Source organism: Scyliorhinus canicula, chromosome 14 (genome assembly GCF_902713615.1).
Source record: "Scyliorhinus canicula chromosome 14, sScyCan1.1, whole genome shotgun sequence".
In the NCBI taxonomy this organism is placed as follows: domain Eukaryota; kingdom Metazoa; phylum Chordata; class Chondrichthyes; order Carcharhiniformes; family Scyliorhinidae; genus Scyliorhinus; species Scyliorhinus canicula.
Genome location: NC_052159.1, coordinates 3394508 through 3413341, shown reverse-complemented (window position 1 = coordinate 3413341; position 18834 = coordinate 3394508). Strand labels below are relative to the sequence as shown.

The 18834-nt window shown below is 50.2% G+C and overlaps 1 protein-coding gene across 1 annotated transcript in view; it reads left to right on the top strand.

Annotated features, from left to right (window-relative positions):
* LOC119977661 (stromal interaction molecule 1-like) overlaps window positions 1–18834 on the top strand; it is a 102198-nt gene that overhangs the window by 65006 nt on the left and 18358 nt on the right. Inside the window, exons 3-5 of the mRNA XM_038818826.1 lie at window positions 11257–11371; window positions 13135–13246; window positions 18614–18729. Coding sequence (XP_038674754.1) covers window positions 11257–11371; window positions 13135–13246; window positions 18614–18729 — 343 coding nt within the window. The remainder of the gene's footprint in view (window positions 1–11256; window positions 11372–13134; window positions 13247–18613; window positions 18730–18834) is intronic.

Below are 18834 nucleotides of genomic sequence, written 5' to 3'. Positions count from 1 at the left end.
ACCACGCTCTCCACCTGTCCCGCCACCTTCAATGATTTATGCACATATACACCCTCAGCTCCTGCAGAGTTCCCATTCATTAAAAAATGCTTTTACTACAGCCAATAAGTGTCAATCATCAGGTCCTGTCGAAGTACCAGTAGCATAAACTGCAAGCACTTAAAATCTCTAACTTGTGCAAATAAGCATTGTGAAATAGATCAGTGAGCCTTGAGAGCCTAGACATCCATTATACTATTGAAACAGCTACACCCCCAGGGAAAATAAAGTAAGGAAAGTCACCATTGTCCCAGATGACCATAGGCAGCTTTCCCTTTGAGGGGGGAGAGCCAACTGGTGGTGATTTAACCTGAGGGTCACCACACCTCAGGCGAGGGGCAAGTTGAGAAAGCGGGGTCTTCATGAATAACCTCAGCTGATAAGGGAATTGAATCCACACTGTTGGCCTCGCTCTGCATCATGAACCAGCTGTCCAGCCAACTGAGCTAAACTCAGCCCCTTACAGGGAAAATATTGCTTCATTGATAGCTCTGGCTCTCTGATCACTGGAGGTGATGGCCACCTTGACAACAATTTGGATATATTGTCTTGCACAAGGCTTGTCGGTATAGCATCAGGGTTATGATGGACTGGTTTAGTCAGGAAATATTTTTTCATTCAACAATAACTTGGTTTTATATAGCATCTTCAATATTATCAAATGAAACTAACACAAAGAAATCTAGAAAATATAAGAACAGGTGACCACAAACTTGGCTAATAGGGAATGTCTTCAAGGAAGAATGCGAGACGGAGAGTTTTAGCACCCGAATTCCAGACAGGGCCAAGGCATATGTTATCAAAGCCTTCAGTGATAAAGTGATTCAAATTGAAGTTGTGCAAGAGGCCAGAATTGGAGGGGTGCCGAGATCTTGGTGGGTTGTAGGGTTGGAGAAGGATAGAGGTAATGAAGAATTTGAAGATGGAGACAACTACCATCTTATTGAATGGCAGAGCAGGCTCGAAGGGCCATATGGTCTACTCCTCCTCCTCTTGGGTTCCCCTGTCAAGAGGCCACCTCAGCAGCAAAGATTTTAAGCCCTGCTATTTTTGAACCTTTCCTACCCGCCACTGTGTGGCTGTCTGAGTGGAGAATGGGTCGGTCTCTGGGGAATAGTTAGATTAGTAAATCATTGTTCTACTATTTCCATTACATGTTGATCTCTTACTATAAATAAACCGTTTTTCAAATGTTTTACGTACAAATCTGGTACCTGTAATTCATTGGAGCAGTCTAGGGTCAAAGATCTCAGGAAAACATCTAAATTATTGGTTAATTCGGAACTCCGGGACCTGTCGGACTGGAATTGACCGTACACTAGTCCAGGGTGTCGTAACAATAGAACCAAAAAGTCCCCAGGGCCCCCTTTCAGGGGAAGAGCTGACTGGTGGTGGTTTAACCTGAGGATCACACCTGAGGAGGTGGGTGGCTAAAGTTGAGATGGCAGGGCCTTCATGAATAACCTCAGCCTGTATGGGAATTGAACCTGCATTTTGGCCTTGGTCTGCATCACAAACCAGCAGTCTAGTGAACTGAGCTAAACCTGACCCTCACAGTATTCACTGCATAACACCGGGTTACAGTACTGGTAGGGATGGGCCTGTCACTGTATAACACTGGGGTACAGTACTGGTGGGGACACGTTTGTCACTGTATAACACTGGGGTACAGTACTGGTGGGGACGGGTCTGTCACTGTATAACACTGGGGTACAGTACTGGTGGGGATGGGTCTGTCACTATAACACTGGGGTACAGTACTGGTGGGGACGGGTCTGTCACTGTATAACACTGGGGTACAGTGCTGGTGGGAACGGGTCTGTCTCTATAACACTGGGGTACAGTAATGGTGGGGACACGTCTGTCACTGTATAACACTGGGGTACAGTACTGGTGGGGACGGGTCTGTCACTGTATAACACTGGGGTACAGTACTGGTGGGGATGGGCCTGTCACTGTATAACACTGGGGTACAGTACTGGTGGGGACACGTTTGTCACTGTATAACACTGGGGTACAGTACTGGTGGGGACGGGTCTGTCACTGTATAACACTGGGGTACAGTACTGGTGGGGATGGGTCTATCACTATAACACTGGGGTACAGTACTGGTGGGGACGGGTCTGTCACTGTATAACACTGGGGTACAGTACTGGTTGGAACGGGTCTGTCTCTTTATAACACTGGGGTACAGTACTGGTGGGAACGGGTCTGTCTCTGTATAACACTGGGGTACAGTACTGGTGGGGATGGGTCTGTCACTGTATAACACTGGGGTACAGTACTGGCGGGGATGGGTCTGTCACTGTATAACACTGGGGTACAGTACTGGTGGGGACGGGTCTGTCACTGTATAACACTGGGGTACAGTACTGGTGGGGATGGGTCTGTCACTGTATAACACTGAGGTACAGTACTGGTGGGGACGGGTCTGTCACTGTATAACACTGGGGTACAGTACTGGTGGGGACGGGTCTGTCACTGTATAACACTGGGATACAGTACTGGTGGGGATGGGTCTGTCACTGTATAACACTGGGGTACAGTACTGGTGGGGATGGGTCTGTCACTGTATAACACCGGGTAACAGTATTGATGGGGACGGGTTTGTCACTGTATAACACGGGTACAGTACTGGTGGGGACACGTCTGTCACTGTATAACACTGGGATACAGTATTGGTGGGGATGGGTCTGTCACTGTATAACACTGGGGTACAGTACTGGTGGGGACGGGTCTGTCTCTGTATAACACTGGGGTACAGTACTGGTGGGGACAGGTCTGTCACTGTAACACTGGGGCACAGTACTGGTGGGGACGTGTCTGTCTCTGTATAACACTGGGGTACAGTACTGGTGGGGACAGGTCTGTCACTGTAACACTGGGGTACAGTACTGGTGGGGACGTGTCTGTCTCTGTATAACACTGGGATACAGTACTGGTGCGATTAAATTAAAATTGCATATTTGCAAATATTTTGCTTTTGGACCATATGTAATGTTCAGCGTTTCACCGGTTGAGTTCTGCTGGGTGTAAGATTGTTTCCGGCGGAGGTGGAATGATGAATAATATTGAGATGAGTTGAAGTAATCTTGCATGAATCCAAATAGAACATAACTGATGCTTTTGCTGTGGTTTACTGATTCCCATATACCTGGTTACGCAATGCATATCATGAGCACAAAAGTCTTGCTAATTCTTTCCCTTCCTGCAATGACTTTTAGCCCTGAGCATTGACATTGTGCTGTATAGGAGACTGAGGCAGGCACAGTACAGACACATTCCCGGAATATTCCGTTGTGCTGCTCCGTGTTAGGATGCGAACTTGGTCACGGCCTTTCGTGTGTCCCTCTTGTTTTATTGCTCTGGAGTTTTCTCCCTCTTCCACAGACTGTTGCACCTGGGAAAGGACCACTTCCTTTTGGGAAGTATCTGCCGAGGAGTTGGGCAGGCGTCTTCACAGAAAGTTGGCAGATGTGACCACTGTTTGAGATCAGTACGTCTTTTAAGGGAAAAAAGTGCATCAACATTTCAACCGCAGGGCAGTGGTGTTAGTTTTTGAATATTTGAGCAAAGAGCAGGCACAGAGCCAAAGACTATCGACTTCCTCATGCTCTGTGTTGTTCTGCTCAGCCAGCTCAGCGTTTCCCAAGCCCCAGGGAGTCCTCCAGGCTGTCAATAAGTCCCTGATTCAATGTGCCTCTCCCCCACTCTCCTAACCCTTCAGAAAACTTCATTTAGTAAACGGTTGGTATGGTTTCTAAGAATTAGCTTTGTGGTTAAGAAATACTTGTATCTAAATAACCAAATTGATCTACTTCCGGTGGAGACCATGAGCTAATCGGTCACACAAAAGGCGGCCATTGTCTGGGAACTTAGAGTTCATAGAATTTACAGTGGAGCAGGAGGCCATTCAGCCCATCGAATCTGCACCGGCTCGTTGGAAAGCGCTCCCCACTTTAAAAAAAAAATTTTATGCAAATTTTCATTTTCACAAAAAAGAAAACAATAACAGAAAATTCTAAGAACAAAAAGAACAGAAGCCCCCCCCCCCCCCCCCCCCCGTAAATACAAAAGAGAAACAATAAATTAACGCCCTGCACTGATCCCCTTAGGGCAAATTTCACCCTCTCCAATTTAATAAACCCCGCCATATCGTTGACCCAGGCCTCCACGCTTGGGGGCCTCGCATCCTTCCACTGAAGAAGAATCCTCCGCCGGGCTACTAGGGATGCAAAGGCCAGAACACCGTCCTCTTTCGCCTCCTGCACTCCCGGCTCCACTGCAACCCCAGATATTGCGAGTCCCCAGCCTGGATTGACCCTGGATCCTACCACCCTCTATACCGTCCTTGCTACACCCTTCCAAAATTCCCCCAGCGCTGGGCATGTCCAGAACATGTGGACATGGTTTGCTGGGCTCCCTGAGCACCTAATACACCTGTCCTCGGTCCCAAAAAACCGGCTCATCCTTGTCCCGGTCATATGAGCCCTATGCAGCACCTTAAACTGTATGAGGCTAAGCCTCGCACACGAAGAGGAGGAGTTCACCCTTTCTAGGGCATTAGCCCACGTCCCCCCCTCAATCTCTTCACCCAGCTCCTCCTCCCATTTATCTTTCAGCTCCTCCACCAAGGCCTCGTCTACCTCTTGCATCACCTGGTACACTTCCGAGATCCTCCCCTCTCCAACCAATACCCCCGAGAGCACCCTGTCCTGGACCCCACGCGGCGGCAGCAGAGGGAACCCCGCCACCTGCCGCTTGACAAACGCCCTTACTTGCATGTACCTCAAACTTCCCCTCCAGCTCACCCAGGCTCGCAAACTTCCTGTCTGTGAACAGGTCCCCCAGCCTCCTGACAACTGCCCTGTGCCAACTCAGGAACCCGCCATCAATTCTCCCGGAACAAACCGGTGGTTCCCCCGTATCGGGGACCCCATCGAGGCCCCCACCTTCCCCTGTGGCGCCTGCTGCCACCACAGGGCTCGTGGTATACCTCGTTGGAGGGAACGGCAGCGGCGCCGTTACCAGCGCTTCCAGGCTCGTGCCCACACAGGATGCCATCTCCATCCTCTTCCATGCTGCCCCCTCCCCGTCCATTACCCACTTACGCACCATCGCTGCGAAAAAGGTCTTCGGGATAAGGATGGGGAGGCACTGGAACAGGAACAGAAACTTCGGGAGCACCGTCATCTTGACTGACTGCACACTACCTGCCAGAGACAGCGGCAGCATGTCCCACCTCTTAAACTCCTCCTCCATTTACTCCACCAGCCTTGTGAGGTTTAGCTTATGCAAGGCCCCCCAGCTCCTGGCCACCTGAACCCCCAAGTACCTGAAGCTCCTCTCCGCCCTTTTCAGTGGGAGCCTCCCAATCCCCCCCCCTCCTGGTCCCCTGGGTGTACCACAAACAGCTCGCTTTTCTCAAAGTTAAGCTTATACCCTGAGAAATCCCCAAATTCCCGGAGAATCCCCATCACCACCGGCATTCCCCCCAACGGGTCCGCCACATACAACAATAGGTCGTCCCCATAGAGCGACACTCGATGCTCCTCCCCACCCCGGACCAGCCCCCTCCAATCCCCCGACCCCCTCAGCACCACAGCCAGGGGTTCAATTGCCAGCGCAAAAAGTAGGGGGGGGGGCATGGGACACCCCTGCCTTGTCCCTCGGTATAGTCGAAAATACTCCGACCTCCTCCTATTCGTGGCCACAGTCTCCATCAGGGCATCATATAACAGCCTCACCCAATTGACAAACCCCTCCCCAAACCCAAACCTTTCCAGCACCTCCCACAAGTACCCCCACTCGACCCTATCAAAGGCCTCCGCATCTAGCGCCACCACTATCTCCGCCTCCCCTTTCACCGCCGGCATCATAATAACGTTCAAGAGCCTCCGTATATTAGTGTTCAGCTGCCTCCCCTTCACAAACCCCGTTTGATCCTCGTGGATAACCTGCGGCACACAATCTTCTATCCTCGTAGCTAAGATCTTTGCCAATAACTTGGCGTCCACATTCACGAGTGAGATCGGCCTGTATGACCCACACTGCAGGGGATCCTTGTCTCGCTTAAGGATCAAGGAGATCAGCGCCCGAGAAATCGTCAGGGGCAAAGCCCCCCCTCCCTCGCCTCGTTGAAGGTCCTAACCAACAGGGGGCCCAGCAGGTCTGCATACGCCTTGTAAAATTCAACCGGGAACCCATCCGACCTCGGCGCCTTCCCCGACTGCATGTTCCCTATCTCTTTAACCAGCTCCTCAAGCTCAACTGGCGCCCCCAGACCCTCCACTTGTCCCTCCTCCACCCTTGGGAATCTCAGCCGGTCCAAAAAGCGCCCCATCCCCCCCCATCTCCGCCAGAGGTTCAGACCGATATAGTCTCTCATAAAAGTCCCTGAAGACCCCATTAATGTCTCCCCCCCTCCGCATCACATTTCCTCCCCGGTCCTTAACTCCACCAATCTCCCTAGCCGCATCCCGCTTACGGAGCTGGTGTGCCAGCATCCTACTCGCCTTCTCCCCATACTCGTACACCGCACCCTGAGCCTTCCTCCATTGAGCCTCCGCCTTTCTGGTGGTCAACAAGTCGAACTCAGCACGAAGGCTGCGCTGCTCCCTCAGCAATCCCTCATCTGGGGCCTCCGCGTACCTCCTATCCACCCTCACCATCTCCCCCACCAATCTCTCGCTTTCTCTCTGCTCCCCTCTCTCCCTGTGGGCCCGAATGGAGATCAACTCCCCCCGAACCACCGCCTTCAGCGCCTCCCAGACCGTCCCCACTCGGACCTCCCCATTATCATTGGCCTCCAGGTACCTCTCAGTACATCCTCAAACCCACCCCCTCACATCCTCGTCCGCCAGCAGCCCCACCTCCAAGCGCCACAACGGGCACTGGTCCCTCTCCTCCCCCAGCTCGAGGTCCACCCAATGCATGGCATGGTCAGAAATGGCTATCGCCGAGTACTCAGCATCTACTACCCCCGCAATCAGTGCTCTACTCAAAACAAAGAAATCGATCCAGGAGTAGGCCTTATGCACATGGGAGAAGTATAAAAATTCCCTGGCCCTCGGCCTCGCGAACTTCCAAGGATCCATCCCTCCCATCTGGTCCATAAACCCCCTCAGCACCCCCGATTATCAGGCCCCCCACCTCCAAATCTGGAATCCGGCCCAACATGCGCCGCATGAAACTCGCATCATCCCAATTTGGGGCGTATACATTGACCAGCACCACCCGCTCCCCTTGCAGCTTGCCGCTCACCATCACGTACCTCCCGCCGCTGTCTGCCACCACACTCGACGCCTCAAACGACACCCTCTTCCCCACCAGGATCGCCACACCCCCGGTTTTTTGCATCCAGCCCCGAATGAAACACTTGGCCCACCCACCCCTTCCTCAACCTGACCTGATCCGCCACCTTCAGGTGCGTCTCCTGAAGCATAGCCACCCCCGCCTTCAGCCCCCTCAGGTGCGCGAACACGCTGGACCGTTTGACCGGCCCATTCAGTCCCCTCACATTCCAGGATATCAGCTGGATCAGGGGGCTACCTGCCCCCATCCCCCGCCGACTAGCCATCACCCTTCCGTAATCCGCCACGTGCCCACGCCCCCCGCTCAGCCCGTTCCCCTCAGCGACAGACCCCCATCCCGACACCCTCTACACGCTCCAGCTCCTTCTTGGCCATTCCAGCAGCAACCCGGTATCCCCCCCCCCAAAGCTAGAGCCTCCCGAGCTGCGTAACTCCGGTCATTGTACTTCCGTAAGTCAGCCGACTCCTGCTGACCCCGGCTGCTCCCGCCACCCCAATTACCCTCCCCAGTGTCCCCCAACCATTCCCCCAATGCCGACCCCGCGCCCTGCTTCTCCAGCGTGGGAGAGAGGCCCGCGCCCCCCATCCCAAGCCCCCCCCCCCCCCCCCAGGACCCAAAACGCAGGGAAGACAGGCACATGACCCAACAGGGCCGCGAACCCCACCCAAACCCGTAACCAGTGAAATAATAAGAATCCCAACAGGATATGATAAAACACCCAAGTAAACAGATAACAGTCCCGAAAAACAGAAAAGAAAAGGCAAGACAGCAAAAAAAAAAAACATCGTCCAATAGACCCAAAAAGAGCGAAAGGATATCAAGGAGGACAAAGCCTCCGGGCTGCGTACAACGTTCCCCAGCCCCCAGTCCTCAGTTCAAGTCCAGCTTCTCTGCCTGGACAAAAGCCCAGGCCTCCTCCGGGGAGTCAAAATAAAGTTGGCGGTCTTTATAAGTGACCCACAGGGGCAGCTCGGTGGCACAGTGGTTAGCATTGCTGCCTACGGCGCTGAGGACCTGGGTTCGAATCCCGGCCCTGGGTCACTGTCTGTGTGGAGTTTGCACATTCTCCCCGTGTCTGCGTGGGTTTCTCCCCCACAACCCAAAGATGTGCAAGGTAGGCGGATTGGCCACGCTAAATTGCCCCTTAATTGGAAAAAATAATTGGGTACTCTAAATTTAAAAAAAAATAAGTGACCCACAGGCGTGCCGGCTGCAACAGGCCAAACCTGACCCCCTTCTTTTGGAGCACTGCCTTTGCCCGGTTAAACCCAGCCATTCTCTTCGCCACCTCCGCACTCCAGTCCTGGTAGATCCTGATCTCCGTATTCTCCCACTTACTACTCCTCTCCCTCTTCGCCCAACGAAGCACACATTCACGGTCGACCAAGCGTTGAAATCGGCCCAGGCTTCCGCAGCTGCACCCGATGGGCACCCTCCAGCTCCAGGGGTCCCCGGAACGACCCCGCGCCCATCAGCGAGTTCAGCATCAGGACCACATAGGCCCCCAAATCCGAACCTTCCAGCCCCTCCGGGAGGCCCACAATCCGCAGATTCTTCCGGTGAGAGCGGTTCTCCATCTCCTCCATCCTTGCCAACATTTCTTGTGAAGCGCCTCGTGCGACTCCACTTTCACCGGCAGGCCCAGGAGTTCGTCCTCGTTCTCCGAAGCCTCTTGCTGCAGCTCCCGAATGTGCACAGCCTGAGCCGTCTGAGTCGCCCCGAGCCTGTTCAGCGATGCCCTCAACGGCTCCAGGATCTCAGCTTTTAGTTCCTGGAAGGAGCGCAGCAGCAGCAGAATTGCCAGGCGATGATGGAGTTCATCACCACTGAGCTCCAGAGGTGCTGGGTAGTGGTGAAGGAGGACTGCTTGGCGGCAGTGGAGTCAGCAGTAGAGACCGCAATGGCCCCCATAAAGGAGGCAATTGGCAGAGTGGAGCGGAGGCTTGAGGCCCAAGAGGCAACAGCGCTGGACCTGGAAACAGCCGCCACAGGTGGCACGGTGATGCAATGGTTAGCACTGCTGTCTCACGGCGCTGAGGACCCGGGTTCGGCCCGGGTCACTGTCAATGCGAAGTTTGCACATTCTCCCCGTGTCTGCGTGGGTCTCACTTCCACAGTCCAGGAATGTGCAGAGTAAGTGGATTGGCCATGCTAAATTGCCCCTTAATTGGAAAAACGTTATTGGGTACTCTAAATTTATATTGCTTTTGTTTTGTTATGTAATTTTTGATCTAAAATGTGAGGTCCTTTATCATACATGAGCTTCTGTCTAATCTGAGGTCCGGCTAACTCTTGATGCTCTGTGAATCCATTGTAAGTGTCTAATTCGCTGTTACATGAGGAAGAGCCTTTTGTGTCAGTAAGTCATGAAGGGGTGGGGTAGGCGATGTTATGGGTCAGGGTTCAGAAAACTCCAAAGTACATCATGGAGTTCACCTGACCTATAACTGTTATCAATTTTGGTTACGATGATCACAAGAGCCTGCCTTTCAGATGTTATTCCACAGAGTTCTTAGGCACTTTAAATCAAAAAACAAGCTTTATTCTACGAATTTAACACGCACAGTAAGAATTATTATCAAGTACAAACATAAAGACCTCACGCATCTATAGTAATCTTATGTATAACCCTTCATGAATTTCCCCTTAACTGTTCCAATGTTTCATGTATTTTCTTGAATTCTGTTTAATTCCCTTTTCTTCCCATGTACTGAATGATCTGTTGAGCTGCTCGCAGAAAAATACTTTTCACTGTACCTCGGTACACGTGACAATAAACAAATCCAATCCAATCCAATCCAATCCAATTCAATAACAAAATCCAAGTAAAACCAGAAACCCCTTTTCAAAGGTGTGGCCCAGCACACGGCACTCTGACTGGTAAAAGACTGTTGTTTGTGATACTCTGTTCCCCTTTCCAAACAACAGGTTTGAATTCCTTCCAGAAAGCAATTATCTCTTTTAGGTTATCAATTAGTCTGGAAACAGCTTTTAAAATGAAGATAGAGAAACAGTTCTTTCAACCTGTGCAGTTCGATACCAGTCCATACTCAAAGGGACAGTAAAACTCAGAGCCACAGCCCAGCTCCACCCACTCAATTACATCACTGAAACCATGTGATAGGACAAAAGCATTTCTTAAAGGGACAGTCCCATGACAGCGAGGAAGAGATTGGCAAAACGTCACTTTCACTTTTGACTATATATTCATCCACCAAATTCCAAAGGAGTTAATAAGCATAGTATTAACTGCTTTTACTGGCAACGTGCTGCTCACAGTCGGTGTAGGCGCCGTGTCTGAAAATCAGCAGCCTCTGGACCGGGACTGTGCTGCATCACAGATCCTGCAGGCTTTTGTGGAAGGGAGTTTAGACCATGGCTGGTTCCGGTAAAGGGCAGTAATAGACCGATGGGCAAGTGGCGAAGTGGGTAAGTAGTCGGGCACCAAACTAATGCAGCACCTGACTGAAATGTCCAGTCATTAGTGCAGTGCAGCTGTATAAATAAGCTGGCCACTGTGATACTGGCTGGAGAGGGAACCAGCAGTGAATATATTCTTGTATATACAGTTACTTTCTGTTTGACTCTACAAGTTCATGCTGGATTCTTCGTGGCCCTCACAAAAGTTATTTTTTATTTGTCTCAGTTAAAATTGAGAAATGGTGCATTCTAAAACTGTCTGTTTTTCACGCAGCATTGGTTTCTGGTACAGTCGGATTTGAGACACTGTATTGTGCTCTGTGGGGGAGGAGAGGTCAGCCGTCGAGGGGACTGGCCACAAGGCATTCCTGTGAGGTGGAGGGTGGGTGCTATCAAAAGGCATTAAGTTGACACGGATATCCTGGACAAGTGACTGTTTTAGCTCCCTTAATCGTTAATCTCACCATTTTGTTTATCTGGTAGTTTTTGCGAGAGGACCTGAACTACCAAGATGCAGCAGCGAAGCACAGCACGTTTCACGGAGGAGACAAACTGATCAGCGTGGAAGACTTGTGGAAATCGTGGAAAAGTTCTGAAGGTAAATACAGCCGTATTTACGTTCTACCTCTGGAGAACATGCCTCCCTGTGCTCTGTTCAGAGATTGAATACTCTGTCCCATTACCCTGTTACAGACTTGGCAGCAGTTACAATGCATGGACAGGTACACCCCGTGCTTCCTTCATATCATTGCATTGTATATTTCCTTGGACAGAGATGAATACTTTATTACATTTTATACATTCCCAGCTCAGATTCATCTGCATTAACAGTGTATCCTGCATTATCTACATTGTACAACGGCATCACATTGAAACTCCCAGGTCAGATATATACACAACTCCTACACTATCACATTGAAACTCCCAGGTCAGATATATACACAACTCCTACACTATCACATTGAAACTCCCAGGTCAGATATATACACAACTCCTACACTATCACATTGAAACTCCCAGGTCAGATATATACACAATTCCTACACTATCACATTGAACACTCCCAGGGTCAGATATATACACAATTCCTACACTATCACATTGAAACTCCCAGGTCAGATATATACACAATTCCTACACTATCACATTGAACACTCCCAGGGTCAGATATATACACAACTCCTACACTATCACATTGAACACTCCCAGGGTCAGATATATACACAACTCCTACACTATCACATTGAACACTCCCAGGGTCAGATATATACACAATTCCTACACTATCACATTGAAACTCCCAGGGTCAGATATATACACAACTCCTACACTATCACATTGAACACTCCCAGGTCAGATATATACACAACTCCTACACTATCACATTGAAACTCCCAGGTCAGATATATACACAACTCCTACACTATCACATTGAACACTCCCAGGTCAGATATATACACAACTCCTACACTATCACATTGAAACTCCCAGGTCAGATATATACACAATTCCTACACTATCACATTGAACACTCCCAGGGTCAGATATATACACAACTCCTACACTATCACATTGAACACTCCTAGGGTCAGATATATGCACAACTCCTACACTATCACATTGAACACTCCCAGGGTCAGATATATGCACAACTCCTACACTATCACATTGAACACTCCCGGGGTCAGATATATACACAACCCCTACACTATCACATTGAAACTCCCAGGGTCAGATATATACACAACTCCTACACTATCACATTGAACACTCCCAGGGTCAGATATATACAGAATCTCTACACTATCACATTGAACACTCCCAGGGTCAGATATATACAGAATCTCTACACTATCACACACGTAGCCCTGTGTCACAGTGTGGGGCTTGATCGTCCAGGAGCTCTTCATAAGCTTAAAGTTTCACTCCTGCTTTCCCTCTGTTTTATTAGAATGATAATGTTTTCCCCAACTCATTCTCCAGCGCCAGCTCAGTCCTGTCCTCACTGCAGTCACAAGACCTTGTGGAGTGAATGCGATTTAGAACTCTGGGAGTACAGTTCATGAGCTGTGGTCCCAGTTATCAATCTGGTTACTCTGCAATTTCTGCCCATTCATGTTGGAGGAATTGTGCACAGTTCACCCCAGTGGAATACAACTTACCTTCTGGAATGGGGCTTAGTTCTATCGGTCAGTCTTTTCAGTGTGGCATCGCAAGCAGTGTCTGTAGCCGTACACCTCAAACAGCAGTGAAAGTTAGTTCAGTGAAGGATTCCCTTGCTGCTGGTTACACATGTCTGGGCAACTCCTCTTTCCCAAGAGCCAGGCAGCACCTAATCATATCTCTCTTTCCTTCCTGCAGTGTTTAACTGGACAGGAGAGGAAGTCATCGAGTGGCTCATCAACTATGTTGAGTTACCACAGTACGAAGAGAACTTCAGAAAATTACACATCAATGGACACGATATGCCAAGGTTTGTATATCACAGCCCTACATTCCCCGGGTCAAGGGCACAACCCTCATCGCCCACCTGCTCATCCCCCACACTGCCAGCTTGGCTATTCCAGCATCAGACAGTTGTAGTTTCATTCCAGAGACCAATCTAAGACTGTGAGAGGGTCAGTACTGAGGGAGTGCCGCACTGTCTAGAGGGTCAGTACTGAGGGAGTGCCGCACTGTCAGAGGGTCAGTACTGAGGGAGTGCCGCACTGTCAGAGGGTCAGTACTGAGGGAGTGCTGCACTGTCAGAGGGTCAGTACTGAGGGAGTGCTGCACTGTCAAGAGGGTCAGTACTGAGGGAGTGCCGCACTGTCAGAGGGTCAGTACTGAGGGAATGCTGCACTGTCAGAGGGTCAGTACTGAGGGAGTGCTGCACTGTCAGAGGGTCAGTACTGGGGGAGTGCCGCACTGTCAGAGGCTCAGTACTGAGGGAACGCCGCACTGTCAGAGGGTCAGTACTGAGGGAGTGCCGCACTGTCAGAGGGTCAGTACTGAGGGAGTGCCGCACTGTCAGAGGTTCAGTACTGAGGGAGTGCTGCACTGTCAGAGGGTCAGTACTGAGGGAGTGCTGCACTGTCAGAGGGTCAGTACTGAGGGAATGCTGTACTGTCAGAGGGTCAGTACCGAGGGAGTGCCGCACTGTCAGAGGGGCAGTATTGAGGGAGTGCTGCACTGTCAGAGGGTCAGTTCTGAGGGAGTGCTGCACTGTCAGAGGGTCGCTCAGTACTGAGGGAGCGCTGCACTGTCAGAGGGTCAGTATTGAGGGAATGCTGCACTGTCAGAGGGTCGCTCAGTACTGATCCTCTGACAGTGCAGCACTCGTGTGCTGTCCCGTATCTGCGCTGGTTTCCTCCGGGTGCTCCGGTTTCCTCCCACGGTCCAAAGATGTGCGGGTTAGGTGGATTGGCCAAGCTAAATTTCCCTTAGTGTCCAAACATGTGCAGGTCAGGTGGGTTTATAGGGATAGGGCCAGTGGGCTAAGGTCAGCTGCTCTCTGAGGGTCTGTGCAGACTTGATGGGCCGAATGGCCTCCTCCTGCACTCTAGAAAGTTTCTAAGACTCCCTTAAAACTAACCCTCTGGGGCATGCTGGTAAGAAATTTTCTCGAATTGGTTCTTACTGTTTGGAGCAAATCCATTTCCGTGCTGCTGGCTGAGGACATCAAGCCGATTGGATGAATGTATTTCTGTCCATTGCCTGACTGTGGATATGTTGGCTGGGCAGATTCCCAGCTGGATTTGGATGACAGAGTATATTTGGGACCTTGGCTTGGTATTCAGCCTTTGAGAATATTCGTCATGTTGTTCCAATGGAACATCTGGATTCTGAAAGCTGTCTCCTATCCCTACCCGCCTTTGAACCTTGTGGGCTGAATTTTAGGCTTCTTTCATCCTGGGAGTGCCGCAAGATTTATGTTGACAATCTCTGGGCGTTTGAACAGAGTGAGCTGCCCCACCTGCTTCTGCCAGAGGCTGTGCCGCTTATCTGAAAGCCGGCACGCTGACGGCGTTTCTTGATTTTGTGCAGCAATTGAAGGGCAGTATCACTTGGCCAAGGTATTGTGTAAATAGAACAGCCCAAGCAGCTGCTCCAGTTGAAACCAAATGTCCACGTGTGAGCTGTGGGTGCTAAAGGGAGGAGGGAAAGCAAGCGCAGGAAATTGGCAGGGCTCTCCCCTTATTTCACACGACTGACACGGGTCCTGGAATACCCATGTCGTGTGGGACAGCATTGCCATCTCAAATCGACCGTGGTCAAATCATTTTGGTTGTAGGGAAACATGGAGTGATCCTGTGCACAGCACTACATCGTAATCAGTAGCGACTGCTAAACACGCAGTCCTCAGGTTTACAGTCTGTGAGAGGCAGCACCCTCTTCAGTGCAGCACAGTGATTAGCACAGTTGCTTCACAGCGCCAAGGTCCCAGGTTCGATTCCCGGCTTGGGTCACTGTCAGTGTGAAGTCTGCACGTTCTCCCCGTGTCTGCGTGGGTTTCCTCCGGGTGCTCCGGTTTCCTCCCACAGTCCAAAGACGTGTGAGAATAAATCAAATCAAAAGAAGTGCTGCAGGTTAGGTGGATTGGCCATGCTAAATTGCCCTTGGTGCCCAAAACATGTTACGTGGGGGTTACGGGGATAGGGTAGATACATGGGCTTCAGTAGAGTGCTCTTTCCAAGGGCCAGTGCAGACTCGATGGGCCACATGGCCTCCTTCTGCACTGTAAATTCTATGATTCTATGAGAGTATTCCACTCGCTGCTCAGTGAGCGGGTCTCAATCAGTATCTATAGTATTGATTGACCCTGGTCTCTCAGAGCAGCCCTGACTATTGTGCAATCCATGTGAGTCCTGCAGTGTGTATGCAGCCTGTCACACAGTGGCACCTGGCCTGCGAGGAATTGTACAAATGCAAGATCATAGAATCGTAGATTCCCTACAGTACAGAAGGAGGCCATTCGGCCCATTGAGTCTGCACTGTCCCTTTGAAGGATCACCCGACCTAGGCCTTACAACCTCACCCTAAAGAGCAATTTAGCACGGCCAATCCACCTAACCTACACATCTTTGGACTGTGGGAGGAAACCGGAGTACCCAGAGGAAACCCACGCAGACACGGGGACAACGTGCAAACTCCACACAGAACCTGGGACCCTGACGCCGTGAGACAGCCGTGCTAACCACTGTGCCACCCCGGTGTTCTTTTAGTTTGAGCAGTAGTGATGTGGGACTGAAAATGGAGGGTCAATACCATTCCACTCGGTCGATACAAGGGGGAATGTAGATGGTAAAGGTGAGATAAGGTCACCATAGTCCCAGATGACCATAGGCTGCTTTCCCCTTTGAGAGGGAGAGCTGACTGGTGGTGATTTAACCTGAGGATCACCACACCTCGGGCAAGGTTGAGAAGGCGGGGCCTTCATGAATAATGTGGATGGTAACTGAGCTGACACAGCCCTGCTCATCTGCGCCGTTGCCCTGATTTCAGACTCACCTGATGAAGGAGCTGTGCTCCAAAAGCTAGTGATTCCAAACAAACCTGTTGGACTTTAACCTGCTGTTGGAAGACTTCTTACTGTGCCCACCCCAGTCCAACGCCAGCATCTCCATATCATGGCTCTTATTTCAGAGTTAGATCCAGGGAAACAACTTTTCATTTCCCGTGTTCCCCAGAAATGTCCTTTGTTCACGTTCAGTCACGATTCTCTTTGTTGCTGTGACTGAGTCTGTATTTATTGCATTTAGTGACATATTGATTAAATGTGATTTGCTGAGCTTTGTGTAGTAATCTCTCTCTCTCTCCCTACACAATTAGGCATTGTGTGAGTATTCAGAGCCTGCTTAAACCACCTTCACTGCTGGTGATTCTGAAGTATGTTCATGACAAGTTCTGACTCTGATTTCACAGTACAATTAACAGTGTCATTAATCACCAGCATTTTCTTGTTTTTTTTCCAGCCCATTCATTATCCAATTTGCTGGCTCCTTCCAAAAGCTTTCATTGCAGCCTTGGTTCTCATTAGGGGAGGCGCCTGGGTTGGCCGGTATGAGGGCTGGAGAAAGGCTTTGTAAGAATTCTGTGTCTGGGATGGGGAGAGGTTGTGGAATTTGGTCTTTAGGTCTGAGTTCTGAAGTTACCGTGCCCTGGCAGAGAACATTCTGTATAGATGCTGTCTGGTGGGGAAGTCATTATCGGACCTTGGCTTGTACACTGGGTTAGTACAGCTCCAGGATCTGGCTTTGAATGCAGCACTGATTGATGGTGGCAGTGTCTGTTTATTAAAGGGCTTGAGTTAGGTCTCTCTCTGCATCCCAGTCCAGTTCACAAGTGATGGTTATATGCACAAAACAGGCTGAATTTCACAAACAACTGGACGTAAAAAGTTGATATTGGTAGAAGTGATGATGCAGCTGTTGGATGGCCTCACCTGGTCCTGGACCATTAGGGATGTAATGGACCAGTGTGTCTCAGAGTCTAGTGTCCTGGGCCCAACCATCTTCAGCTTCATCAGTGACATTCCCTCAGAAGTGCTGATGATCGTACAATGCTCAGCATCATTCGCGACAACTCAGATACGATATTTCTCTGTTCAAATGCAGCAAGACAAGGACAACATTGGAGCTTCGGCTGCTACGTAACTGGTAACATTTGTGCCTCAAGTGCCAGGCAATGTCTATCTCCTGCAAGAGAGGATCTAACCTTTGCCCCTTGACATTCAATGGCATTACCATCGCTGAATCCCCCACAATCAACATCCTGGGGGGGTTACCATTGACCAGAAACTGAACTGGACCCAGCCATATAAATATTGTCTCTACAAGAGCAGGTCAGAGGCTGGGAATCCTGCGGTGAGTAACTTGTCTCCTAACTTCCAGAAGCCTGTCCCCTGTGGCAGGTCAGACTCTGTCCACCATTTATGAGGCACAAATCAGGAGTGTGATGGAGTACTCTCCACTTGCCTGGATGAGTGTAGCTCCAATACCACTCAAGAAGCTTGACACCATCCAGGACAAAGCAGCCCCGCTTGATTGACACCCCTTCAACAAACATTCACTCCCTCCACCAGCAATGAACAGTGCCAGCCGTGTGCGCCATCTTGGTACTGTAGCAACTCGCCAGTGCTGGCACCTTCCAAACATGCAACCTCTACTAACTGGAAGGACAAGAGCAGCAGATGGGGAACACCCACTACCTGGAGGTTCCCCTCCAAGTCACTCACCATCCTGACTTGGAAATATATCCCTGCTCCTTCACTGTCGCTCGGTCAAAATTGTGGAACTCCCTCCCTAACAGCACAGTGGGTGTACCCACGCCTCATAGACTGCAGCGGTTCAAGAAGACGGCCACCACAGCCTTGCCAAGAGCAAGCCATTGATGCTCACATCCCATGAAATAATAAAAGAAATCTTTGCCCTTTCCCAGTCTCGGCCTGTATGTGATTCCAGTCTAACAGGGTTTACTCTTCACTGACCTCTGAAAAGCAGCATCACCTCAGCAATGCCCACCATCCCAAAATGAAGAATACAAACGTAAATATTCGGTGCCGAAAGCTGTATTGCAACCTTGCCTCCGCCCCTTCCAACACTAACGTGACTGATTAGGAAATGCCCTCTGAACTGGCTGAGTGAGACGCTGTTAGGCCACCACCTCAGGGCAATGAGTGATGAGCAGTAAATACCAGTCTTGCCTGAGAATTGAACCATTTTTTAAAAGTCTCTTAATGATGAGCAATGAAAATGTAACCAGAACAATTTTCAAGTTAAAGATTATGTTGGCTTTCAGTCTCCATTTCTCTCCAGGTTCCCCTCTTTGGCTCTGATCTTTACTGTCTTTGATTTGATAGATTGGCTGTGACTAACCTCACCCTGGCCTTCTCCCTGCTCAAAGTGAATGATCGCAGTCACCGGCAGAAGCTACAGCTGAAGGCTCTGGACACCGTTCTCTTTGGACCGCCCCTGTGTAAGTTTTCACGTCACCGTCTCCTGTTTAACTCCCTGCTGCTTTTTTCTTGCCTTGTCACACATCAATTATTCCTTCAGAAAGGCGGGGGAGGGTAAAGCATGG